The sequence below is a fragment of the Podarcis muralis genome, chromosome 9 (genome assembly GCF_964188315.1).
Source record: "Podarcis muralis chromosome 9, rPodMur119.hap1.1, whole genome shotgun sequence".
NCBI classification, from domain to species: domain Eukaryota; kingdom Metazoa; phylum Chordata; class Lepidosauria; order Squamata; family Lacertidae; genus Podarcis; species Podarcis muralis.
The window spans coordinates 23373681-23400450 of record NC_135663.1 but is presented as its reverse complement, the minus strand read 5'-3'; the positions used below and the strand labels follow the sequence as shown (position 1 = coordinate 23400450).

General features: G+C 42.9%; 1 protein-coding gene across 4 annotated transcripts in view; it reads left to right on the top strand.

Moving 5' to 3' along the window:
* Positions 1-20636, top strand: part of TBCK (TBC1 domain containing kinase) — an 85396-nt gene extending 64760 nt beyond the window's left edge. For all 4 annotated transcript variants that reach the window (XM_028743222.2, XM_028743221.2, XM_028743223.2 and 1 more), the window contains 4 exons: positions 163-338; positions 5122-5297; positions 10085-10244; positions 19579-20636. In XM_028743222.2, the coding sequence (XP_028599055.2) occupies positions 163-338; positions 5122-5297; positions 10085-10244; positions 19579-19689 (623 nt within the window). In that variant the 3' untranslated portion in view covers positions 19690-20636. The remainder of the gene's footprint in view (positions 1-162; positions 339-5121; positions 5298-10084; positions 10245-19578) is intronic.
* The last annotated feature ends 6134 nt before the right edge of the window (positions 20637-26770 follow it).

Genomic DNA, 26770 nt, shown 5'->3' with positions numbered 1-26770 from the left:
ATTTTGCTGAGTAGCCTTTAGATGATTTCCAGGCTAGATGTCAGTGATTTAAAAAGTAGCCGGAGTCTTAAAAGTAGTTTAGGTTTTAGGCCGCATCCACCAGAGCAAAATGTGTGCACTTGGCACCACGTCAGCCATTACACCTTGCGATCCTCTTTTCAGAAATCGACATAGAACGTTGTGTCCGTGAATCAATCAATCTTTTCTGCTGGACTCCTAAGAGTGCCACATACAGACAATATGCACAGCATCCCAAGCAAGCCGGAGAGGGCAACTGTTCAAGAAGTTTAATGTCTTGTTTCTCATCTGACTATCAGGATGCTCCCAGGAGTGATCTGGTGAGTTTTTATACTTTCAACTTACATTGATTTTTTGGTATATAGAACAGAATATTAAGGCTAAACATACTCTTATTGTCTTAATTTTTTTTTTAAAAAAAATTGTATTCACTGAGACCATTCTGCAGAAAGGATATATTTCTTTTTAAAATCAATAAAATAAACCTAAAAACAAACAAAAAAATTCATTTGTTGATGTCAGCATTCCTTGTTGATGTCTCTTCCTTCATTTTACAGTTAACAGCTATGTATAGATGTTTTCTCACTGTGACATTGCTTGACTAAACCACGTCAGCTATTTATTGTTTGGAGTTTGAAGTGTATATCTTTGTTCTTCATGAGCACACTAATTTGGGTTTCTAACTTCCCTGACTCCCCAAACTTTTCGAACTTCTGAGCTGTTTTGTGGTTTGATGGTCACGTGACCTTTTATTTATGTTCCAGTACCATCTTGATCCTAGAACTGCTCTGAAGAATGTGCCAATGGAAGTATTTCATCTTGTGCCAGGGCTTCTCCCTGCTCCTGTAATCATACTGTTTCTGTTGTGCATGGGCTTTTATTCCTGTAACAGAGATTATTGAGGCCTAGTCACAGAGTTTCTGAGTAAGCCTTCTCTTCATGGAGGAAGAATAGCAAAAAAGAATCCATTTCCCTCTCCCGTGGAATTTGTGGAATGTGCTATTTTAAAAGGCCCTGCTTTCTGATGGCTTACTCACTGTATCCAACGTGCTGATTGCTGATTCAACAAGCAGATAGCTTCTCTCTTAGCAATTATGAAAATGTAACCTTCATCTTAATTTAAATACAGAAACATTTCTTTGCAATGGAAATGGCCTTTGGTGGTGGCCTGGGGAGTGGGGTGATCTCAAATAAACCTTTGGAATTAGCCAGTGAATATTTTATTTTGTTTGCTCTTTAATTTAGGAAATACATTTTTTGTCTCTTTGAATTTCCTTTTTTTTTTTTTACTTTACAGAGGGAGAAATACCTAGAGCATAATTACTCAGTTATTAGTGTGGTGCTTTAGGGGCAGATAAAAGGGACGCGGGTGGCGCTGTGGTTAAACCACAGAGCCTAGGGCTTGCCGATCGGAAGGTTGGCGGTTTGAATCCCCGCGATGGCATGAGCTCCCATTGCTCAGTCCATGCTCCTGCCAACCTAGCAGTTCGAAAGCACATCAAAGTGCAAGTAGATGAATAGGTACCGCTCTGGCAGGAAGGTAAATGGTGTTTCCGTGCGCTGCTCTGGTTCGCCAGAAACAGCTTAGTCATGCTGGCCACATGACCCGGAAGCTGTACGCTGGCTCCCTCAGCCAATAAAGCGAGATGATCGCCACAACCCCAGAGTTGGCCACGACTGGACCTAATAGTCAGGGGTCCCTTTACCTTTACCTTAGGTGTAGATGGGGCTCATCACCCTTGGAAAGTAGCCCATCTAGGAGAAGGGAAACCTCCACTGCTTTGCATGACATCTTCGGAAGAAGAAAAAACTAAGGAGTAAACCCTACACAAATCCAGAGTGGAGTCCCCAAGAAAGTTGGATGGTGCCTTCCAGCAACTCCCGCAGCCCAGCTGATGCCAAACCATATTGCTCTGCTTTCCTTTGGACCACATCAGCCAGGCTGTGAGGGGGGTCTTGTCGTCTGGGCAACCCAAGACCTCCATGCACATTGGCCAGACTTACATCCTTGGAAGGTCAATTTGGTGTTGATAGTGCAGTCGTTTGCCTTCCCCCCTGGAGGCGCACTCCGATGTCTCTAAAGATAGACAGATGCCAACAAGTGTGGTGGTTTCAGCCCTCCTCCAATAGCTTGGTACTGAAGGAGATAGATTTTAGATAGATAGATTAATTAATTTAAGGTTACCAGATGTCCCTGTTTCCGGATTTACAGCTTTCTCAGTATTCACATGTATGTAGCGAACAATAAGTGTCCCCGGATTCTTTGAAAAGAATCTGGTAACCTTAGACCAATTTAGATTATTGACAAGTCCCTGTCCTGTGCTGTCTCTTGAAAGCTTGCCTTGCTCATTTGGAGTGATGTGTGTATGTGTGTGATGCTGAAACATGCAATATTCACATTTTATAAAGCGCGCCATATATTTTGTGGCTAGGAAAAAAAACCCTGAACTATCCCATTGGCTGCACCTTGCAACTAATTGTTGCTTACCCTTTTGAGGAGTTCCAAAGCATAAGAAATGCACGGAATTGACAAACAAGGCCAAGAGACGTTGCCTAGGCAAGGTGTTTGCTCTTTTGGAGCCAAGTGATAGCCTTATCGGCAGAACTCCTTTGATGATTTTCCACAGTTCCCTTTGCCACCTCAACACTCTCCGAACAGCTTGACACTAGATGCCTCCTTTATGAAATTGCAATTCCTTTCATGCCATGAGCAGCATTTCTCCTCCGAGGTGTGCTGATCACTTCCTAAAGTAAACTCCCAAAGAACATTATCGCAGAGCAGAGCAAATGTTGATGGTATGTTATACGAAAGAAAAAACAAATACTTGGTCAGCAGTGGGACTCTCCCTTGTTTTCTTTCTCTTCGCTCTTTTTGTCTTTCTCTGTCCTAGCACATGCCGTACCTCGCTTCAAAAGTGCTTGAAGTGGCTTCATTTCTTCTGAAGTGGGGGGGGGGGGGGGAGAGAGAGAACTGGGGCTCCACTGAGGCACCACAGCCGCTTATCAGTTTACTATTGCAAAATTTGACCATATAGAGAGGGAGGGAGAGAAAGCAGGTTTTGTTGTTTTTGACTTGTTAGGTTCAGTGTTATAGGGGTAACAGTCCCAAAGAGAGCACTGTTTATAGTTCTACCCCTTGTCCACATCTGTATTCTTTACTGAAGCTTTATAGCAGATGAGAGGCCACTTCAGAAAATAGGGTACAGTCATCCGGCCAGAGTTTTATGTCTCATTCATTTCAGCAGGCGCTGCAGGGGGGGGGGGGAGAGTTAAGCAGACACTTAATTCTCACTCATTAAAATGAATGTGATTTCAGAGCACTTAAGGCTGGCTGTATCATACCCATTGCATTTGAGTGTACACCTAAATTGCAACACATAAGTTAAGCACATGTGTGTGTTTTAGTGTGCAAGGGAACAGCTGCATGGTCAAGTCTGCAAGTAAGGAACCTGGAAAAATGTGTTTGTATTGTCGTGTGTGCACTCAGAAATCAAGGAGTTGCTACTTTGTACTAGGCTAGACTGTGTGTCCGTATAGCCCAGAACTGTGTACTTGGACTGGTAGCAGTTGTCACAGTGTTTCCCAACCTTGGGCCTCCAGCTGTTTTTGGACTACAACTCCCATCATCCCTAGCTAGCAAGACCAGTGGTCAGGAATTATGGGAATTGTAGTTCAAAAACAGCTGGAGGCCCAAGGTTGGGAAACACTGGTCTAGGACATACACATGCACAGAGAGAGAGAGAGAGAGAGAGAGAGAGAGAGAGAGAGAGAGAGAGAGAGAATTTATTTGAATAGAATTTAACCACTGACATAGAGGGAAGGAGGGAGCAAATACACTTGCCTCCAAGAAGCTATGCAACAGTAATGGTGAGATGTTGCCACCATGCAGGTTGGGGGACTCAATGTGTGACTAACCCAGTAATACTCTGGGTTGCAGCCCACAGTTTACAGTGCAGAGCATAGGCATGTTTTATGGACTAGAATACTGTGGTGTTCAAATGTCCTGAATTTGTTTGCTTACAGTAGGAGCCAAAGTAATGCTTTTGGCAAGCTTAGCCCTAGCAGAGTTTTATTTCTTCGTAAGTATTTGAGTAATTTTAGGTATAAAAAGATGTGGCTAGTGGATGCAGACTTTTTGGCAGCAAATGTAGCTCAGCATAGTGCTGTTTGTGGAGTGTTACTGTTTTATGTCATGGTTCAGTAAAGAAGCTGTATATTTTATCACAAAAATAGTATTCTTCATCTTAAAAAAAGAATGAAAATAGCCCTACAGTGACTATTAAATTTCATGTCTAGTAGAGAAATAATCCTCTAGGGTTAGTCCATTGGGCAGATATATTAGACATAGATGGTGTCATCATTATAAAGGAAGTAAAGCTCTAAAATAGATGCTGTCTGTCTTCCCTTATTCCCCCCTATGTTATGTTTAATTGTTGTACCCAAAGGATGCAGTATCAATCAAACTGAAGAGGGTAGCCGCATATATATGCTGCAATTGTCTTGTGGTGCTATTTGCTTTGTTCCTATCTCCTTGGTTGCCACACGTATATGCTCTTTTTCTTAGCTTGTGTAAGATATGGGTACGTAAGATTGCTATCTGCTGTGAAGCTTTGCAGCTGAGATTTCTTTCCTTCAGTAGTAGAAGAGAGGAGGCTAACCTTTCTACTGAGTCAAGGAGGAAGCTGTAAATGAGGCTCTGGATGGCAGTTTCCCTGTGTGATTTGCATCAAGGTGCCATATTTCAAGTAGAAGGGATATGTGCTTTGATTACACAAAACATCCCAGGCACCCATTCTGCATAGTCTAGCATCCAGTTGTTCATTGAAAACTGGTGGATGATATGTGGATGCTGCGTTGAGTAATATCTCAGAGATACCAAAAATGCTTGTCACCGCGATGAATGAAATGTGTGTGTTGGGGAAGAGCTTGTATTATGTGTGGCCCCATGGGAGTTAGAGCATAAAATAGCTTGGAGTTTGTCAGAGAAACAATGTTTACTCTTAATGGAAATGGGAGATTGCGCACAATGCTGGATGAAGGCATTGTGTTGCTAAAGGGCACTGTTTCATCTTTATTTTCTCGTTTCTTGTCTCCATTTAAAAGTCCAGGGATTCTATCAAGTTGAATGATCTGAAATCAGAAGTGTCACCGAGGATCTCGGCTGAAGATTTGATCGACTTGTGTGAACTGACAGGACCTGGTCATTTCAAGACTCCAACAAAGAAAACAAAATCTAGCAAGCCCAAGCTGCTTATCGTTGACATCCGTAACAGCGAGGAGTATCCTTCTAAATGGAAAAGCCATAGATTGATCGTTACTATATGCTTTGCCAATTTCAACTGAAAGTGCTACATTGCTGCAGCAGGGAGTTTTAACTGATCTGGCGAGTTAGGGAGAAGATTTTTGGCCTGGCTTCTTTCTCCCTGACATCTAATGTTGTAAACCCTGTAAATCTGTAAACCCTACATTTTCAGATTATTTACTTGGTGGAGCATTTGCTCACGTGAGTCTCCTGCCTGCAGTCTGAAGTTGTAAAGCCTAGGTGCAGGTTGACCATCTCAATGAGGACTAGGCTGTAATATACATGATAGAGGGAAGCATAATGGACTTCAAGGAGAATTACTTCCGCATGTTATTGAGGATGTAGAAAGTGCACTCAGGAGATGCACTCAGCATCTGTCAGGAGGTGTGCAGTTTCCAGGCTATATTCAAGGACAGTCCCATTCAGGGAGAGTGCAGTAACCAAGTCTGGAAATTACAGAAGATCAGTATTGCATGGTCTGACTTGTCCAGAAATGGGGGGAAAGCAACCTTATTAGGTGAAGATGGAAAAATGCACTCCTAGCAGCAACTCTGACCTGCTTCTCAAGAGCTAGTGCTGCATCAGTGAGGCCTCCATGTGTTTTACTTGATCAGAAAGGGTCCCCCAAAAACATTAATCGCAGCCAAGCTAAGCACTTCTAAACTGCAGCAACTGTCTACCAACATCACCTCCAGCTTGTATAGATTTGATTTATTCTGGTCTCCCTCGTGCACTTGAACACAGACTCTGAAAACTGGTTCAGGACCTGTGACAGCTCTTGAGTGCCACAATAAATATATATGTTATCAGCATATTTAAAGACACTCAACCCGAAGTTACAGATGATCACTATGAATATTAGAGTTATAAGACATATAAATATTAGATAGCATTGGTGATAGCACTTGAAATCTTGCAGAAGTCAGGGAACTGGCATAGCCTTCCTAGTAGTCACCTGTTGAGTCATATCAGACAGAAATAAGTTACCCTTGATTATATCCTGAAAGTTATCCTTTCAGCTCAGCTTGGTAGGGACTGTTCTACAACACAACTTTATATAAGCAAAATGGAACAGTTATAGCTTGAAAATATGCCAAAACCCAACCTTCAGTGGTCAAAGAAGCATGAAAGTATATTTATTTCTTCTGTGTTTATTAATTTCATACACCAGTAGAAATTTCCTGTCAATCATAGGCTTCAGTATCAAAAGCTCTTTCTTGTTTAGTCTTCTGAGGTTTTTCTCCTGAAAGAGTTTAATATTTAAGCCGAATGCATTCATAGCAAAGCTGTTTAATTTTGCCTTCCCTTTTCCCTGGCATGTTGAGGGGGAAAAACAGAAATGTGAGCAGGTTTGCTAGTAATAACTATTAATTGTAATTTAATGCACCTATTCAATTCAAGGCAAGGCAAATAAACTTTTAAAAACTAGGCCCTCCAGATGTTGTGATTAAATGTTTATTAATAAAGTTGAGTTTTAGTGCAAGAAATAAACAGGAAGCAACATTTTCCAGAAGAGGCTAAACATTGCATGTTTAGATTTGTTCAGATAAGATGAGCTACAGGTCTAGAGTGAATAACTGCATTGCATGTTTAATTACACATTACTGAAACATAAAGGGCACTCCTACTGCTTTCTGCACTTTCTGCTCCATGGCAAACACAGTTTGTTGTGTCATCGAAATGGAGAAACTTGTTAAACCTAACTATAGTTCACATCCAAGCCATAACTGGAAACCACTGTTTGAATGGTATGAGCATAGAGCATTTTCCTGATGGCCAGTCAGTGTTACTGAGTTTGTGTTGCCAGCCTGTAGCTGTCCTAGTTGTTACACCCCTCTGCATACCCATGTAATTCCTGCTAGCTGTTTCCCAGGACTTTGCCATACCCCTCCAAGCACTTCAGGAAAAGAGAAGGCAGATGGCAGCTTAGTGCATTTTCCTTTACATAATTTAATGGAAAACACGCGCTCTGCAGGGTCTAGCAACAGGTGTCCTATTTCTTTTAGCGGCGTTTTCCATGTAACATTGCACTTGGAAGCTAAGGAGTTACTGAAATACAATCTGGTGGCTGTTGTAAGTTTGAGAGGCTTTTCTTTTTTCCAGTTTTATAAGGTGAAGTGTCAGGGAACTGCCATCGGAAGGACAGGAGGTGCAGAGGCTCAATGAGGTTGAAAGAGGTGTTGCAGCTGAAGAGGGAACCAGTAGGGGGCGAGCAGTAACTCCAAGGGAAAGTGAGTCGGAGGGATGGCTCAGAGACGGTTCCAGCGAAAACAGTGGAGAGGTCTCAGGACCTCCTATAGGGACACCCACTCCTCGCCGGAAACTGTCACGCAGGGAGGCCAGGAGACGTGTTTCCGTTAAGGAGCTTTTATGTTGGAAGCGTTTCCGAAAACAACCACTTTCGGATTCTGCCAGCGATTGACGCAGCCATGCAGGAGGGGCTCCGTCACAGGCAGAGGTTTGAAAACCTGGTCAAATTCTGAGGGATCTGGATTTTACACACAAGCAGCTTATCATCCCATCACATGAAGCTTCCTGGTAAAAGGATAATGTTGTCTGGGCTATGCTTGGGGGTTTTTTTTGGGGGGGGGGGGGTTTAAGGTAACATCTAGGTGATATTTTTATTTCTATAGAAATTGTCTACAATTCATTTCATTAAGCACGTTGCAAAAACATGAGTGATGGTCCATTCATTTCATGAAGTTCCCAGCAAAATTTCTTTATGGTCCTATAACCTCCTTTGCATAAATTTCTAGCTTTTGTAATCATCTCAGCAATGGAGTGGTTAAGATAACCAGCTAAGATTAGAAAGAATCCAAAAGACATTTTGAAGTGTGCATAGTGACTAATGCAACCACTTTAATCAAAAAAGTAACTGTATTTGACCTTCTTAAGGTTAAAGGCATTTTTCTCCCTGTCATGTCTTACAATTACCATGTCATATTGAAATATATACATTGACTCCATAGATTTATGGGTCTGTAAATTTTGGAATGCAAGAAATAGTTATTCCTTCGAGTTAGAAATTAATGAACTGTGCTAACTAAGTGGGATGGTTTAGTTTATTGGTGATCTTACAAACTTCATACTTTCATATAAATTTTACAGTCATCCAGATGGAACTGTTCAAATGAATTATTTTTAAAGGGATCTCTTAATCTTAGATTAAATCTAAGCCTTTCCAAGGCAATTCATACTAGATCCAGGAATAAAAAGTAGCATTCTTTGGCACCCGAGACTCTTGAAGACATAAGGTGAGCACGAGTTGAAAAACCATGACTATTTGACCACCACAAATCATACTTGAAAATGTTTTCTGTAAAATGCGTGTTGAATGCATATCAGTTGCATGAATGCAGAAGCTAACTTTTTTGCACTTACAATGAATGAAAAGGTAACCAATAACTTTAAAAAGGTCTTAACATGGGAGTAACCAACTGGTGGCCCAGGACCATATTCCAGCTCTTAGAGAAGGCATAGGCAAACTCGGCCCTCCAGATGTTTTGGGACTATAATTCCCATCATCCCTGACCATTGGTCCTGTTAGCTAGGGATGATAGGAGTTGTAGTCCCAAAACATCTGGAGGGCCGAGTTTCCCTATGCCTGTCCTGGAGGCTTCACATCTGGCCCCATCATGGCCCCAGGTCCCAAGGATCTCTTTATCTTACTATGACATTGATTATGGGCAATCTCATATTTTTAGCACCCAGACTTCAATGTTTGTTACCTCCCCATCAGGTAACAACTTTTGTTTTTGCAAATGCAACATATCTAGGTGTGTATGGGCTTTGTTTCTTATTCAGTCTCTTTCTTCCATAGAAGAGAGTTATGGCAGTGCCAGTGCTTTGCGAGTACATGGTGCTGAAGTCAATCCCTAGCATGTCTACCTAGGGCTGGGAAAGATCCCTGTCAGTCAAAAGCCCTGGAGAACTGTTGCAAATTGGTATGGACAATTCTAAGCTCGATGGACTAATGGCCTGACTCAATATAAGGCCACTTTCTATTGCTTGGGGCTTTTTAAACTCTCATCCCATGTGAACAGTCTCCCTTTGCACTTCAAGCACTCATTCAGAGGTGCAGCAAAAGGCTCTATCTGTGTGACTGTCTAGGGAGTAGTGGCCCAGGAGAGGGCATTCTCTGTGACAGACCCCAAGTTGTGGAATTCCTTCCCCAAAGAGGTGTGTCTGGCGCTTCCATGATGCAGTTTATGGTTGTGTGTTGAAGACACCTCTTTATCCTTGTCTTCCACACCTGAAACAAGTGTTTTCAGGACCCACCTTATTCCTGTGGTTTTTAATATAAATTTTAAATTGCTATAACCACCCCAGAGACCTTATGGTGAAGGTTGGGTACTAAATTGAATACAGTGGTGCCCCGCAAGACGAATGCCTCACAAGACGAAAAACCCGCTAGACGAAAGGGTTTTCCATTTTTCGATGCGCTTCGCAAGACGATTTTCCCTATGGGCTTGCTTCGCAAGACGTTTCCGTCTTGCGAGTCTTGCGTTTTTTTCCGCTCCCCCCCCCCCTTTTTCTAAGCCGCTAAGCCTTTAATAGCCGCTAAGCCACTAAACCGCTAATAGCGCTAATCCGCTAAGCCGCTAATAGGATTGCTTCGCAAGACGAAAAAACCGCTAGACGAAGAGACTCGCGGAACGGATTATTTTCGTCTTGCGAGGCACCACTGTAAATGACAATGATATTCAGAGCTTGGTTTTCCTCTCTTCCTCCTTGATTTCCTTAATGGACCTACTTCTTGCACAGCTTTAATCGAGGGCATATATCTGGCAGCATCAACATCCCCTTTGGATCGGCATTCACTGCTGAAGGAGACCTCGTCCAGTGCCCTGCTACTTCCACTCTTCAGAGCTTTAAAGGGAGAGTTGTTGTGGTTGTAGGACACGTGGCAAAGAATGCAGCACTGGTAAGTTTTTTGTGATGGCATCAATGTTATCAAGGATGAGAAGGTTTAACAATAACAGTTAGTTAGTTAGTGGTACGGTAGTGTGTAATTTTCTGGACAGAATTCTACAGAAATAAAGACTCGGTCTGAACATACAACTTTTTAGATTACTGGGATGTTAATCTGTATCTCATGTACGAAACCAGTTCCATGATAGACATGGAAGAGTGTGGCTGAAATTTATTCCCTCATGTATTTGTGTGTGGTTTTGCTATGGTTGCTTTTGTATTTCTTCTGTGGTTTTGGCTATTAAATGTTCTACTGATTTCATTGTCGCTTTTATTCATTGTGTTTTATGAGCTGTTGTAAACTGCCCTGAAAAATTTTAATTGGAGGGGGGTATTGCAGTGTTTTGTATATGTTAATGCATAATGGATTGGCAGCAGTAACTCACAACAACAACAGACGGAGTCTTGAGGTGGTGGTAAGGGTTTAATTTAGTTCCTGGGGTGTTTCAACACTGGTGTTACAATCCTGACAGTTTTTACTTGATTTGTGTGTTAAGGCTAACTGCACACATTCGCTTAAAATCAGAGCAGGTCTGATTTTATGAATGTCTCAAAGCACTTGCTTATTGACAGTCTTCAGATAGCTAGATTTTGTCTGTGAACAGGTGTCCCCCATCTCTTTCTTGGGTGGCACAAACTCTTTATTTGAAGGATCCTGTTTACTTGGGCAATGGAATTCACATGGTTTCCAGCGTCACTGAAGTAGCTCACAGAATGTGAGTGTAGCCTCTTCACCTGGTCAACAAATAAGGAAACCAGCAAAACAACTTGCCCAAGATGAGTGAACAGAAACATCTCTTCTTTCTTTCTTTCTTTCTTTCTTTCTTTCTTTCTTTCTTTCTTTCTTTCTTTCGGGGAGGGAGAATATTGCAATGGCCGGTATAGTAAACAACACCTTTTTCTGAAACTGATCACATTACTGAATGCATAGTGAGTTAATTGCATCTACTAAGAGCACTAATTCTGAAGAATTGTCATATTTCTATTAATACACTTAGACGTGCAAGCCGACTCTCTGTGATCTGAAATGACAGGGTTGTCCTTTTGCAGTGCAGAAGTAATCCTCTTAATGTGAAAAAGAAGCTCAGGCTTAACATTATTAATCTGTTGACAATAATAATTAGCCATTCTTGTCTCTGTTACTTTGGGAACAGCATTTTCTTGGACACAACTTTGGGAGCTCAGGCCAGGAGGGGGTGATTATGGAGCTAAATGAACTTTTTACCCTACAGTGTTTTTATAGCTGTCTGTGGTTACAGCACATGAACTTTTGATCATCACAGCCATTTGTTTTTGGCCTGAAAAGTTACCAAAATGTTACTATCACATTTTCTGGAACAATTTTTAAATACCTCGCTCCAAATACCAAAATATCACAATTCTTGCTAGCACAGAGAAATATTCGCCATTAGGGAGAGATGGGCAACCAACTAAAAAAAAAAGTCAAAGTCGGAGTCATTATTTTGCACGAGGTTTTGTTGGGATATTATAAAGCACAAGGAAACAGACACATTCTTGGCAAATGTCTCTTTCCCTTATGAAACTGACGTGTTTCCAAATGTGCCTGGTGACCCTTCCATGTGGGAACTGTTCCTTTGGCTGACAGCAAAAGAAAGTATCTTGGTTCACATCACAATGATCATTGTAGAATATTTTCGGTGCTTACTAATTACTGAATCTGTGCACCCATCATTGCACAGTGGATGCATGAAATAGTTTTCCAACAGGTTTGGGGGATCCCCTCCTCATGAAAGGCGTCTCTGGGAGGCTGAGCCAAGAGTGGAGGACCAACAGGGACTGTTTAAGCTTTTCCCAATGGACCGTGGTTTCATGCTTTTCTCCACATTGTTTCTCACACCTGGAACCTGAGAGTGCACAGCAGTGCAGCTGGAAAGGGTTAAGCTCCCTCTCCTTCCTGCACTCCCAGCCAGCCACAAACTATTTTCAGGCATCGTATTTTTGCATTAAATCACGCAAAGTGGGGTGAAATGAGGGAGCAACGTTGAGCAAACTCCACCTCCCATCACTGTTGCCCTCCACAGGTCGGAGGAATAACATCTTTGGTGGAGAGCCTGGTCTGCTTTTGTAGGCTACCTAGGAAGATTTAAAACCCTGTTGCATCATGTGGGGAGCCAACATAGGTAGAGCAGTCCGTCCCCCCACACACAAACACTACACCTCAAACCCATGGAGGGCAACAGGAGACAGAGCCAGCATTTGCATCCTTTCTTTCCCCCTTCATACACTGATTCAGCACAGAAGTAGGATGCCTGAATAAGACTGTAGCTTTGTGTCATTTTAAAACAGGCATCAGGAAAAGGTTACACATCTGCCATATGATGTCTAGTTTGGACCCAGTGGCGTTCAATTTTGCTCCCCTTTGCCCTCAAAACCAAGAACAGTGTTGAAAGAGAAGTACATAGAAACCTTGTTGTTTTCCAAAAGGCTTTGAATGTTTTGCTGTTTAGCGCATTTGTTGATTCTGCTTCCTTTTTAGAAACGCCTGTAGTATTCTTGCAGTTGTATCAACGGACGCTTCACCAAGTATATTGTCCCTTGTAAAGTTCAAGGTGGTGGGAAGGCAGGACAGGCTGTATAAATAAAGTTAGGGTTATTTTGCAGCATGGGTAAGAAGACCCTGTGAACTGCTTCCTTCCACCCGAGCTGACTGTGATGATTTTATGCAAACACAACATAAATTGTTGCAGCAAGTTACTAACTAAGCAGTCTTTGGTGGTGGCGAGATCTTTCCACTTTGAAAAGTTGGAAGAACTGTTTAATAAATACTTGTACATTTTTAAGTAAACAGTTTGATCTGCGGTAAGTGTGGTCAGATTTAAAGTAGCTAAGCTAGAAATGTTCTCATTTGGCGTATGCTGGCCTGTGGTAGCCTTATCTCTTATCATATTTTTCCATCTGTGCAGATGAATGGGAACTTTAAACTCCTTGTGCGTTAGACTCTTATACCTGTCAGTTTATACTTGAAATTATGGAGTGGAAAGTGTACATTCCTCACCAGTTGAGCATGCAAGGAATTTTTCCTTCATCTTGAGTGAAAAGTGCATTTTTACCATTCTCTGTTCTTCACTACTTATCTCCCTCATTACCATCATATTTCAGGGCTGGTACAGCTGCAAACCACATCTAAGAAACATGTTTCCAGTGTCATTGATCACCAGAGGATCTTTACTGTTTGACTTTGTTAAATAAGTAGTCATCTACGAAACTAATAGGGATCTAAGAGTGTGCACCATGGTTTGTGGAATCAGTGCAGAACAGCCAGTAGCTTAATATGTTTAGGTGGCCCCATGCATATCATATTTTCCACCCACATATATATGGTCCCCACACTGATGACTTCTGAACAGGTTTTCTGGACCTTTCCGTCCAAAGTGATTTTACCGGGTAATTTAGTAATTGGTGTTTAACTGCTGTTGTTTTTAACTTGTGATGTTACTACTGCTTTGTGCATTTGAGCTGTTTGAGTCTGTTGATACTAGATTGTATCCAACATTAGTCATGTTCGAGAGCAGACACATGAACACGACTAAACTAGGTCCATTCATGTGAATAGGTCTACTTAGTAAATTTTGTTGAATGCCACCCATTATTTTTAATTCTGCTGCTATAGTAGACTGTGGTCAAATAAATTTTACTCAGAGTAGGCCCTGAAATCAGTGGGTCCAAATCAGACATGGCCATTAATTTTTGCTGGGTCTACTCTGAGTAAATATTAGTTGACTTCAGCTCTATATTTTTAGATGTCTTGGTGGTTTTAGGGTATTATGGTATTATATATTTTTAAATGTTTAAAGTTAGCTAATTGAATTAAAGCGGCCTGCATTTTATAAGTGTCTGGTAATCAAGGACTTGCTGATCAGAAGGTTGGCGGTTCGAATCCCCGCCACGGGGTGAGCTCCCGTTGCTCGGTCTCTGCTCCTGCCAACCTAGCAGTTCGAAAGCACGTCAAAGTGCAAGTAGATAAATAGGTACCGCTCCAGCGGGAAGGTAAACGGCGTTTCCGTGCGCTGCTCTGGTTCACCAGAAGCAGCTTAGTCATGCTGGCCACATGACCTGGAAGCTGTACGCCGGCTCCCTCGGCCAATAAAGCGAGATGAGCACCGCAACCCCAGAGTCGGCCACGACTGGACCTAATGGTCAGGGGTCCCTTTACCTTTACCTTTAATCATGATCTCAGTGAAATACTGTGAATTCCTAAAATGGGGTTGTGTGCTGATAGGGCATTGAAGGATTGCTTTACCTCATTCTGGATTTCTTGTGTAAGAACATATTGGACCATAGTTACTTAAACATTACCATTGAATTAAGTCATTTAACAATATGCTCCCAAGAAACACCAAGATCCAATGCATGATGTAGAAAAGTACCATTGTTTGCTTCCACTGCATTTTTGGGCCAACCCGCCTTCACAAATCTTCCATTTTTTCCCCTTACACTTGTCTGTAAGAGAAATGAAGTGCCAGGATTTGGCCTTAGTCCACTTACTGCTCTACAGTTTCCCCCTCCCTTAATGGAATCTCCATTGTATACACTTCGAGTGCATGGTGTGTCTAACGTACCAACATACATGAAAGATGTTAAGTTTTACTGCTCTCAGCAGTCTGGACATAAACATAATTTGACCCTACCTTCTATTGAGGAACGTGATAGTTGACAGTAGAACTGTAAACACAGGATTTTAGCTTCTGATACGTGAGTATAACAAGAAGCCGGAGTTATACATTCTAAAGCAGATAAATGTATTCGGGAGAAAAAGTTTAAAAATGAGTAACGATCAGTGGTTAGCCTTAAAGGGGCTTTGATGGTATCCAGGCTGTATTCCTCCCCAAGCAATGAGAGAAGAGGTGGGAAAAGCCGTCAAGGCAGCCCCTGCCTTCCTGGCAACAAGAAGCGGGCAGGACAGTTTGGGGAGGGGGGTCAGCCAGCCATTATCATTAGCACAAGGACCAAGGAACTGGATGGAGACCAAGAAAGCTTGAATAGCTGCTACGTTGCCAAGGTGATGTTGCCGCACCTGACACCATTTGAGACCCTGTATGTCTCCCAACTTGCCTCTGGAAGATTGCAGCACTTTAAAAAAGAGAGGGAAGGGGCTAGGGAGGAGACCAACCTGCTGACTCTTGTCTTTACCAGCGGCAAAATGTGGGGTAGACACTACCCATCTCTCCATATCTGAGGCTCAAGAAGGAGGTAAACTCATTGCATTGGAGGAGGTTGCACAAGATGACCCTTGGGTCACTTCCAACTCTACAATTCTTTGATTCTATGATTCTGTGATTTTAACCTCTGCAGCCACATCCATGTTTGTTGCCAAAAGTTAAAGTGCTAGACAGCAGGGGTGATCATCATTTAGCATCATTAGTAGAGGGGGGGAGCATTTAGCACTAACCCCCTATAATTATAGCAGGGTAATTGGATATTCTTGAACACACTGAACTCCCATCAGCTTTGCTGGCTGCTAGTGGTGGCATTTGGAGACCAACAAAATGAAGAGGGCACCACATTGGCTACACCTGTCCTGCAGTTAGTTTTCCAGAGCTAAGTTCCAAGTACATGTAAGTGAAATAATTGCACGTTCTTCGACTCCTTAGCCGGGTTGGCACTCTGTAAACTGCCATGCACACCGATGGAACTGTATAAAGGAAATTAGCAATAACCGCCAATGTTCCTCTAGCAGTGTTTTACTTTGCAGAAAGCACAGGTGGAGAAGATGCCGTGTCTTTCTGGCAACTAGCCTGTGTGGCATCACCTCTGACCTTTCTTGGTGCAAGTGAGACCTGAGTATGAAACATGGCCTCAGCCATTTATTTGGTGCTGTTGGATAGTAACCTAGATGGAGCCTAGACATAATCCAATACAGTGGACGCTCGGGTTGCGAACGTGATCCGTGTGGGATGCACGTTTGCAACCCGCAGCGTTCGCAACCCACGTCTGCGCATTTGCAGGTTGCTATTCGGCGCATGCACAAAGCACGATTTAGTGCTTCTGCGCATGTGTGACTGCCGAAACCCGGAAGTAACCCGTTCCGGTACTTCCAGGTTTCGGCAGTCCACAACCTGAGAAAACACAACCTGAAGCGGACGCAACATGAGGTATGACTGTACAACTGTTTTTTAATTGGGTGGAGAGTGGGGCTGCTTTCATTGTTGTTTATTGTGATTTGTCGCCTTTTCAAATTGCATCCATGGATGTCTCTCTCTGGTGAAAATGATGCATGCAAGCACGCGCTGTCCTTCATCCCATCAATAAATAGCTTCCTGAATTCTATTTACAAGACCACCTAGTTCCATGTCACATTTTACATTCTGTCCCTTTCCACTCAAGCTCTTTGCCATTTCTTTCCTCTGCAGTATTCCTCATCCTTTGGACCACCCAGCTAGCAAAAGGCACTACATTTCTTCCGCAGTACTCTGCTGATCTCTCTCTCTCTTACAGCTGATATTTCAGCAGTTGTCACAGATCCGCTCCAGCCTGGTTGCTAAGGGTCTCCCAGCATGAGGGTAGTAATAGCCCTTTGTCCCGTTGGGAGGTTTAAAAGGTCATTTGTCAAAGTTTCAGTGAAATCCTTGTTTTACTACATCATGATTACTTGGGCATTACGGAAGAATAGCACAGCGCAAGATTTATCAGCTCTGAGCGAGAAGCAAATCTTCAGTTGCCTTTTGGATAAGCGGAAGCCAAAGGCACAGCCGTAAAATACATAACTGGAGTTCTGTTGGCTTTTCACTTGAAATTATGAATAGATCTCAAGGGTTGTAGTTCTGTATTCATGGCCCCTTCATATGCAGCTGCAACCACTTGGGAGCAGGTTCCCTTTGGTGCTCAGATGCATCTCCCTGGTATGCGTGGGAATACTGTTGTGTAGGGTGACCTAGGGGTCCTCCCAAGCCATTGACAATGAGGTAGAAAAGACTGACTTCATCAGCCCAGTTTTTTGTTTGTATACGGGTTAATGCATAAAGAAAAATAGCAGGGTAGGGTCAAGCTACATAGGAATCATAGTGGAGACCTACTACTATATATTGATAAGGAAATGTGCACAATTCCTTCTTCATGGAAGGTTAATATGCACCTTCTCCGTGAGGCCTGGTGAATGTGCACAATGGCTGGTTTTTCTGCACAATAACTTACATTCCCCTTAACAGCTATGCCACCATCAATGTGCATTACAAGAGTGGAACATGATAGGGTGCTGCCTCAAGGAGATTTGGCATTTCAAGGAAAATATTAGCTTTGAGACCAAATGAGAGCTGATATCCTCTAGGTGTTCTGAAAGGCATAGGAGGCAGAAAAGAATAAGAGGCATAGTCAACTGTCAGATGACCGTAGGGTGGAACTGGAAAAGGTTGCATGCAGGAGTGCATTGGGACTTAAGAGTGAAGAAATTGCAAAGGCGAGACTAAGGAGGGTTTTTCCAGTAAGGGCAATTGGTTTTCATTCAGAGTGGGCTGAATGAATGCAAGACAGAGAAGAAATTTAAGAAGACATGCCATGCTATCACACGCTACAGAAAGCTAAGGGCTGAAATGCACCAATGGAAAGCCCATAAAGGTTGCTTGTAGCCAAAGCAACACAACTCAGGTTCTTGGAAGGAAGCAAAGACCTGTGTTTTCTGGTCTACCCACATTGTTGCCGTGTCGTCCCCTGGGTAACAGTAAAGCCAATGTTTTCACTGGGTTTTCCCCTTCTCCTGACCACAGACAGCGCCCTTCTGTCGATCTGGCAGCAACCTGAATGGAGACACAGACGCCAAGGTTGTTTGGCCTTGGTCTTTGCTAAAGTGATTTGTTTAGCAGCAGCTACACTCAGTACTCTACATCTGTGTGATCAGCTGTGTCTCTGTTTGCATAGGTATACAGTGTACTTCGATTGTTCACCAAACTCTGCAGGTGGTTCAAGCCCAACATGAGCAGCTGTGGCATACAGAAAGATCATCTGCAAGCAACGGGAGAGGTTTTAACACAGGGACTGGAAACCTGTGACTCCGCAGTTGCTTCTGGACAATAGCTCCCATTATTCCTGCCCATTGGCCATTCTGGCTAGGACTCATGGAAACTGGAGTTCAGTATACAGCAGTTTCACCATTTGTTTCTCAGGCCATGTCCTGAAGGCACACGACAGGCAGCACTATGGAGGGGGGGGTGAAGAGAGAAAGTATGCTTAGAATCGCAGAACTGTAGAGTTGGAAGGGACACCAGGGGCTATCTAGTCCAACCCCCTGCAATGCAGGAATCTCGGCTAAAGCATCCATGACAAGTGGCCATCCAACCTCTACTTAAAGCAGTTAGATTATGCAGCATAAACACAAGGATGGTTGTTGTTTTTCTTTAATCCCAATGAACCCCTCTTTTATCTTTGTATAGCAATTATTATTATTTTATCATTTATATTCCCCAGCGACTCTGGGCAGCTTCCAGCAGTATAAAATCACAATAAAACATCAAACACTAAAAACTTTGCTGTACAGAGTTGCCTTCTGGTGTCTTCTGAATGTCCTGTAGTTGTTTCTCTGTTGTTTCTAAGTTAATCCGTTACTTCACAGTGGCTGGTAGGGTGGAAGGCAGGGAGCCCAACAGTTGGCAGATCCCAGAACTAATCACAGGCATAGCCAACAAATTCTAGTTTCCTCCCCATCGTCCTGACTGCAGCACTGAGACAAAGAAGGAAAGCGGCAGCCACAACCTGGACTGTAAGAAGGCAGGTGGGGACTGACAGAAGGCAGACTGAGGTTGCTGGGAAAGTGCCCCATTTGCCCTAATGGACTAGCCTCCACTGCCATTGCCTGATTTGTATTACAGTGCCTTTTTATTGGGCATCTATTGTCATTTGGGCAAGAGTCTTCTTCATTTTTGGTGCACATATCTAGCCTGGTGTTATCTTCCCCCTTGCCTAAGATTCCTATCACCTGTTATCTGATCTGTCTTCCTGCTTTCCTTGTCTTTTTTGCCCAGGATGGAACATGGGTCCTTCAGCACATGTTTCACCACTGATCTGTTACCCCTTGCCTTAAGAAAGAAATAACTTTTAATCTTTTATCAGCACAGTTTGTTTGTTTGTTTGTTTGTTTGTTTGTTTGTTTGTTTGTTTTTATAGAGAACAGGCAAACCATCAAAATACCTTGAAATAATTTCGTAAAGCAATACTGTGGTTTGATTGATAGGATGATGCAGGTATCCCGGCAAGCCACCTTGCTCCTTTGTGCTAATGTGTACGTGCACATTCAGAAATGATAGGCATCTTCCTGACATTGGGTCTTTCTGCTTCAGTTTGCAGCTCACCTGGTGAAAGTCAAATATCCAAGGGTTTGCATTTTGGATGGAGGCATCAACAAAATCAAGCCAACTGGTCTGCTGACAGTTCCTTCTCCACAAATATGAGTGAGAAGCTTGCATTTTTATCAACAATACCAGAAGATTCTTTATGGGCATTACGGCACCTGCATTGCAATAGCGACACATATTTTTTATGGCTTTCCAGCGTGATTTTGCAGGAAATACTGTAGTATTCTTCCCTTTCACCTTTTTGCTGGATGAAAAAGTGGAGCTTTGGAATGTTTGATGTCACCCCAAGTCGTCTAAGATCATCACGGCAATGGACCTTAACTGTGCTCTTTTAAAAATCTGCACACATTCTCTCAAAGTATTCATGCAAAAATAAGTGAATTGTTTTAAAGTAAATGTTTCAGAGAGCAAACACTTTAAATTAGTGGGATGCAATCAACTCATGCAGATCCGATAAATGTTGGGCTCTTGCACATTTCCCTTTCAAAGAGTTCTGTTGTCTTATTTCTCTTGTTTTTCTATTTCTAGTGCTCTTTCTTTTTTAAAAGATATTAGTATCAATAAAATAGCATGCCTCTACTCTTGGCAACATTTAAAAAACCATTTTGTTCTATCAAATACTTCATTTAAGCCATGTTTAACCTTTCTTTCTTTGAAAAATTGCAAATGTCTGAATATTAACTGTGATATAAATGAACTTCTCATTTTCTTCCTGTACATAGGTAGAATATCTTTACAAATGTCGTCTGCGTAAAAAGTATAGCCTTGTGCACGAACCTCACAGATAACATCCTCAGGCTTTATGTTTTAATTTGTAAAGTAATTTAAATTTGCTTTTTGCAAATTATAAAACTCTGAAGAAATATCTCTACTTTAACAACTTACAGACAACGTCAAAAGGAAAACAGTCGTGTGTGGAGAGCTTAATGTGGAGAACACCCTGGCGGTCTTCACCTTTATGTTTTTCAGCATTATAAGACCTATTGCTTTCAGTGTCTGCATCAATAGACTAAAATAAAGTCCTGAGTTTGTTTTTACCGTAATCAGAGCCTGGCATGATAACAATTTTTTCCTTTTTTTTAGAGAGGAGCCCTTGAAATGTGAAGATTAACAATAACATCTCAAGTGCACAAGAGAGGTTGCCTAATCTGGGTTTCAGACCACAGTGATTTTTTTCATGTTTCTAGGCAGAGTATTGCAGCACATTTTACTTTCAAATGAAGACATTAGATAAAGGGCAAGATACACACACACACACACACACACACACACACACACACACACTCTCTTTGTTAATCATAAGTGCATCTCACTCATCCTAAGGCCCAACTGATTCTCTCATGAGTTTGGGGTTGGAGGATGGCTGATGCTTCAAAGACCAAAGGTGATAGAACAATCTTTGTGGGACACAAAGTTAGAATTGAAGGAGTTGTTTTATTTTTATCACACCTTTCTTCCAAGCTCAAAGTAGTGTACATGGTGCTCCCCCTCCCCATAGTAGAGGGTGGGGAACATATGACTTGACATCAGTACATGTGAAAAGGATCTAGGGGTCTTAGTAGACCATAGGCTTAACCATGAGTCAACAGTGTGATGCTGCAGCAAAAGAAGCTTAATGCTTCATCAATAGAAGTCTAGTGTCCATATCAAGGGAAGCAGTAGTACAACTCTATCCTGCCTTGGTCAGACCGCACCTGGACTGCTGTGTCCAGTTCTGGGCACCATAATTTAAGAAGGATATTGAAAAACTGCAACATGTGCAAAGGAGGGCAACCAAGGGTCTGGGAACCAAGCCTTATGAGGAACAGTTGAGAAAGTTGGATTTGTTTAGCCTGGAGAAGAGAAGACCGAGTGGTGATACGGTAGCCATCTTCAAATATCTGAAGGACTGTCACATGGAAGATGGAACAGTGTCCTATCTTGTTGGCAAGCAGCGTTGGGGGCCTTTTTTGGCTGAAGAGCAAGATAAAAATGGTTGGAATAAACAAACAATAGCTGGTAAGGTAAGCAAGGCTTCCCAGCCTGGAATTGGCATTACAGGAGTACTTGATGTGTTGCCCTCCGAATGTTGTGGGCTACCACTTCCATCATCATTGGCCATGCTGGATGGGTCTGGTGAGAGTTGTAGTACAAAACATCCGAAGAGCGCAACGTTGGCTACCCCTGGTGCAGTGCGTCTTCTGGCCTGAAGTCATTTCAATACACCTGCAATCCTTGTGGATATCGCCAGCATCTTTACAACTTTTTTAGTTCCCAAGTAGAAGAAGTATGCAGATGAACAAGCATTTTGGAGGGGGGGGAAGGTGAGAGTCGTTTTTGCCTCCAGGTATTCCAAAGCGTGTTTCATCAACTGTCAAAGGACAAGTTTTTTCTACCGAATATGTATTTACCTGGCATTATCACGGTAAGCTGATTCCAGTGTGAGTCACGGCTCCACCTTTTCTCAGGCACCTCTGTAGGGAGAAATTTTATCTTGTTTCTTGGTTTAGGACATAACTCTGGCGCCACAGAGCACAAAAGTAGCACAATAAATCTTTCTTCCGCAGGATAATTGTTAATATTAGCTACAATAACAAGCCTGTCAGTATGCAGGGATTCAGGGGCACTGGGTATGGCAGACCCCAAGGAATTAGGGGAGGTTTAGCTTTCTCGCCTCCAGAGTACTAGACTTGATTTGCCTGGTTCCCACCCTTCCAAATGCCTTCAGTTAATCCTTTGGAGTCCTTAATTAGCCTTCTCGTTTTCTGACGCTTTTGAAACGTCTGAAGTTTCTCTCAAATCTGGCTGCTGAATGATAGTAGCGGATCCGAAATTAGGCTTGATGTTCTGTAAAGACTGTGTGACTTCAAGGTTTGTTAGAATCAAGACCCATGTTTAGAATGGACATCAGTTACTGTAGGTTTTTTTCTCTCTTAAGGATGCCGTTCCCATCCTGTTGAAGTCAGTGGCAGATTTCATGTTAATTGTTATTTATGGCGTTTATAGCCCACCGTTCGTCCAAGGAGCTCGAGGTGGTCAGCCTGAGACACTGTGACTGGCCCAAGGTCGCCTACTTAGTGACCTTGGGATTTGAACTGTGGTCTCTTAGTTCCTAGTGCAGCACTCTAACCACGGCACCACAAGTGCTATCAATGTGCTTGTCAGTGCTTGTGGATTGCACACCTAGACTGCAATCCGGTTACATGCAGCTATGAAAGCCGATGGGCACTGGCGGAGGAAGGGGGTTTCAGGGTGTGTGTTCCACCCTGGGTGTCATCCCTGAGGGGGGGGTGACATCGGTGCGCCGCCCCCCTGGGACGCTCGTCCTCCCCCAAGACGCTCATCGTGGACACCACCCCTATGGGATGCTCGCTGCCCGGCCCCCGCGGCTCGCCCCGGCTAGCTCCGCCTCTGCCGACGGTGATGGTTGCTGGCATCCGTCTTTCTTTAAAAACAATGGAGTGTGCCTCTGAGTTTCAAGTCAAACTGCTGGGGAATCACAGCGCCCACTGTGGCTGCAGAGACTGATAACTCCTCCATTGTTTTTGCTGCATTAGCAACACCAAAGTGACCCCAACCCACCCCAGGGTGCAAGCCTGGGCCATGTGTATGGAGGCCCTGGGCTGCCCAGATGACATCACCCCACCCTGGCTGAAAAAGTTTGCTGATCCCTGGACTAGATGATCCTATGCCCTTTTAAAATGTTGGGAGTGGTTATTTGGTGGTTGTTTTTATTTTAATTATATATTTTGCGGTTTTGTGTTCTGGTTTTGTTCTGTGAGCCGCCCTGAGGCCTCTGGGTATAGGGCGGTATGTAAATTAAACAAATAAAATAAATAATAAATAATGAACCTCGGAGGCCCATTCGAACTCTACAATTCTATGATTCTAGACAGGACATTGGCCTGATCCAGCAGGTCCATCTTATGTTCTTGAACTGGGATCAATGCCGGATTTACGTATAAGCTAAACAAGCTATAGCTTAGGGCCCCACTCTCTTGGGGGGGGGGGAGGCAAAAAAAAATAAAGGAAAAACTGGATGTACATTTCCAAAATATAAGATAAAAAACAAATAAAATCTACATGCAGCAAAAGTGTTTTGTGTTGTGTAGGCTCCTATGATATAAGTAATGGGACCCACCTGCTAGCCTGCTCCCTAAAATATCACTGGTTTGCATATTTCTATATACAGTGGTACCTCGGGTTAAGTACTTAATTCGTTCCGGAGGTCCGTTCTTAACCTGAAACTGTTCTTAACCTGAAGCACCACTTTAGCTAATGGGGCCTCCTGCTGCCGCTGCACCACCGGAGCACAATTTCTGTTCTCATCCTGAAGCAAAGTTCTTAACCCGAGATACTATTTCTGGATTAGCGGAGTCTGTAACCTGAAGCATATGTAACCCGAGGTACCACTCTATAGGGTGCCTACATTCTGCATGTGCAAATGGATTTAGATACCTATTCGGTCCATAAATAACTATATCACATGTATTCAACACAAAAAACAGCGGCAATTTGTTGTTGACAAAGGACAGCTGGACATATAAAGGGCCCCATTACCTTCAGTAGCTAAAAAAGGTAAAGGGACCCCTGACCTAAATCCAGCCCTGACTGGGATAATGCCTTGATTACCTAGAAGGGGGTGGAAAGACGTTATATGCCTAGAAACTCCTGAATTTTGCGTGGCTGGAATGTAGCCTCACGGAGACTGACAGCTAACTTCCCCAAAGTCCCAGAACACAACTGTCCAGAGCCTGACCTTTGTCCAAAGCCTGACAAAAACCTGGCTGACCCTCTGCCTAAACAAAATGGACTATCCAGAGAGGCTAATGACTGTCATCCTCCCTCTGGAGAGCAAGAATGTATTGCGAGGAAATTCCCTTTCATTTTTGTTTACATAGCAGTAATCTGATGAATTATTACAGGCTGATGTGTGTTGGCTGCTGCAATGCTGGCATATGACAAAATCATAAAACATCCCCTGGTCGTCCTTTCGTTCAAAGATTTTTCCAGGACATGGTGAGGCACGATCGCTAATGCGTGCCTAAAACATTTGCAAGTCCTGTCGACACGGTAGCATTCCTCTCCCACAATGTTAGATGGTGTAGAGACGGACTGAAATGCAGTTAGTCTGGCATATGCTTTGCACGGATCATGGAATCATGGAATTGAAGAGTTGGAAGGGATCCCAAAGATCATCCTTTCCAAGCCTTCAATCAACTAGATCAGGAATGGCCAAACTTGGCCCTCCAGCTGTTTTAGGACTACAACTCCCATCATCCCTAGCTAACAGGACCAGTGGTTGGGGATGATGGGAATTGTAGTCCCAAAACAGCTGGAGGGCCAAGTTTGGCCATGCCTGAACTAGATCATACATGACAGGTGGCCATCCAACCTCTGGGAGAGTCCACAACCTCCTGAGGGAGACAGTTCCACTGTTGAACAGCTCTTACCGTCAGAAAGTTCTTCCTGATGTACGTATAGTCAGACTTCAAGCTACATCTTCTTAGTTGACCTGAGCATAATCATGTTTTGTGTGTCCTGTGCATTTAGAAACCGTGTTCTTTCAGAGAGTTTTCATTGCTTCCTTTTAGTGGGTCATTTTTGGAACCAGGGACCTCAGACTTTTTAGCTTAGCAAAGAAAAAACCTGCCTTCTTGAAAACTAAACGAGGCGGTAGAGGAACAGGGAGGTGGAACATGAAAGAAATTCTCTCACTTCCTCCCCTGTGAAGGAGTGACTGTTATAATGAATCCATGAAAGGAGTCTCCTCTCAATGAGGGGGAGCTGAGGCTGTGGCGAGCAAAGGCATCCTGGAATTAGTTGCTAATTACAAGTTCCTGCAGCGGCTGATTAATTGGCACTTGTGTCTTCAGCTCAGTATTTGTCTCACATAGGGACTAATGGCACATCAACACTTCGGCCCTTAAACCAAATTTAGCCATTTAGGTCCTTCTCCAAAGGAAACTATTTCTGTGTGGAGAGCTAAGGATATCATAGAACATTCTTAATAACCTCACCAGACGGCAGCTCCCAGAATTCTTTGGGGAAAGCCCAAGACTAACTAAGGCCAATATAAAATGGTCTATAACTGATAAAAAAAATTAATGTCCCTATGCCCCCTATGGGTTTGGGTGATACAAAGCTAATTGCTAAGTATTTAGAATCTTCACTTCCCACCAAACTCGACGTTGTGAATAATTGTAGGATTCTTTAAAACTTTCTACCCTTTCTCAAAGGAGTACAAAGATCCCATATTATTCACACAATAGCCCAGAGAAGTAGGAGTATTTTTAAAAAATCCCTGTATTTTTTAAAAAACAAATATCTATTTATAAACATTAAACTTCTATAGCCTTGTCCCTCCTCTCATTCAAGGCAGATTTTGGGTTATGTGAAGACGGAGAACCTATGTCCTTCCAGATGTTGTTGGACTACAATTCCCATCATCCCTGATCATTGGCCATGCTGACTAAGGCTGATGGGACTTGAAGTCTAGCAAAATCTGGAGGGCTACAGCTTCCCTAGCTGTGAATTGATAGGCGATGACCTGCCCAATTATTTTCATGCCTCAGTGGGGGACTTGAACCCTGATCTCTCCGGTCCTCATCCAGTGTTCTTCTCCCTACACTACAGTAGCTTATCTGGCTGCCATATTTGCCCTGTTATCTGAACAATATAAAAATATGTAAGCTAAGAGTTTTCTGTTTTTGCATGCAGCTTCTTCTGTGATTCCTTGTGTACATTCTGAAGCAAAAGAAATTGGTGAAACAGTTGCGCCTGAGATCTACAAGCTGCTGGCTTGCAGCACAATCCTATGTGCGTTGACTCAAAAATAGGTCTCATTGGTTTTCCTTCAGAAGAGGCTCCTCAGGCACCTTCATTGCATATCTTTAGGCACCAGGCAAAAGCATCCCTTTTCTCCCAGGCCTTTGGCTAAGGAAACAATCTATGGCCTTTTAAACTGTAGTGGGATGGAGGTCATTGTTTTTGTTCGTATGCATTTTTGTGTTTATTGTAAAGCATCCTGTGATCTTTGAATGAAGGGCAGTATAGAAATATAATTAATAATAACAAAGCAGAGCTTTTTTAAAGCCGGAATTCGCTGGAACTGAGTTTGACACCTCTCAGGTGGGTGACATTGCTATTATAAGACAGCAACAGCCTCGGTCCAGTATACCTGAAGGAGCGTCTGCAC